At 38.9% G+C, this 211-nt stretch overlaps 1 protein-coding gene across 1 annotated transcript; it reads right to left on the reverse strand.

The window, feature by feature from the left end:
* Nucleotides 1-74: 74 nt before the first annotated feature.
* Nucleotides 75-194, reverse strand: LOC109000148 (the record flags this gene model as incomplete). The annotated part of the gene is made up of 1 exon (XM_018976972.1): nt 75-194. A coding segment is annotated over one exon (120 nt), but the record flags the coding sequence as incomplete, so codon positions are not given.
* Between the last annotated feature and the right edge of the window lie 17 nt (nt 195-211).

Consider the following 211-nt stretch of genomic DNA (forward strand, 5'->3'; position numbering starts at 1 on the left):
GGCAAAGTGGCAAAGTTAAAAGATCAAGTAGCTCCCAATAATTAGAAGGTGAATTCAGGCACAGAACCATCGTCTTAATCATGCCAGCAGAGAAGCATGATAATACATCTTCTGAATATGTAAAGCCTACCTCTTCCTTCTTTAAGAAAACCACTAAGCCCTTTACATGGAAGCTTTCTCTTAGAGCCTCCAATATTACCATTCTTCATCT

The sequence above is a fragment of the Juglans regia genome, unplaced genomic scaffold (genome assembly GCF_001411555.2).
Source record: "Juglans regia cultivar Chandler unplaced genomic scaffold, Walnut 2.0 Scaffold_11119, whole genome shotgun sequence".
NCBI classification, from domain to species: Eukaryota; Viridiplantae; Streptophyta; class Magnoliopsida; order Fagales; family Juglandaceae; genus Juglans; species Juglans regia.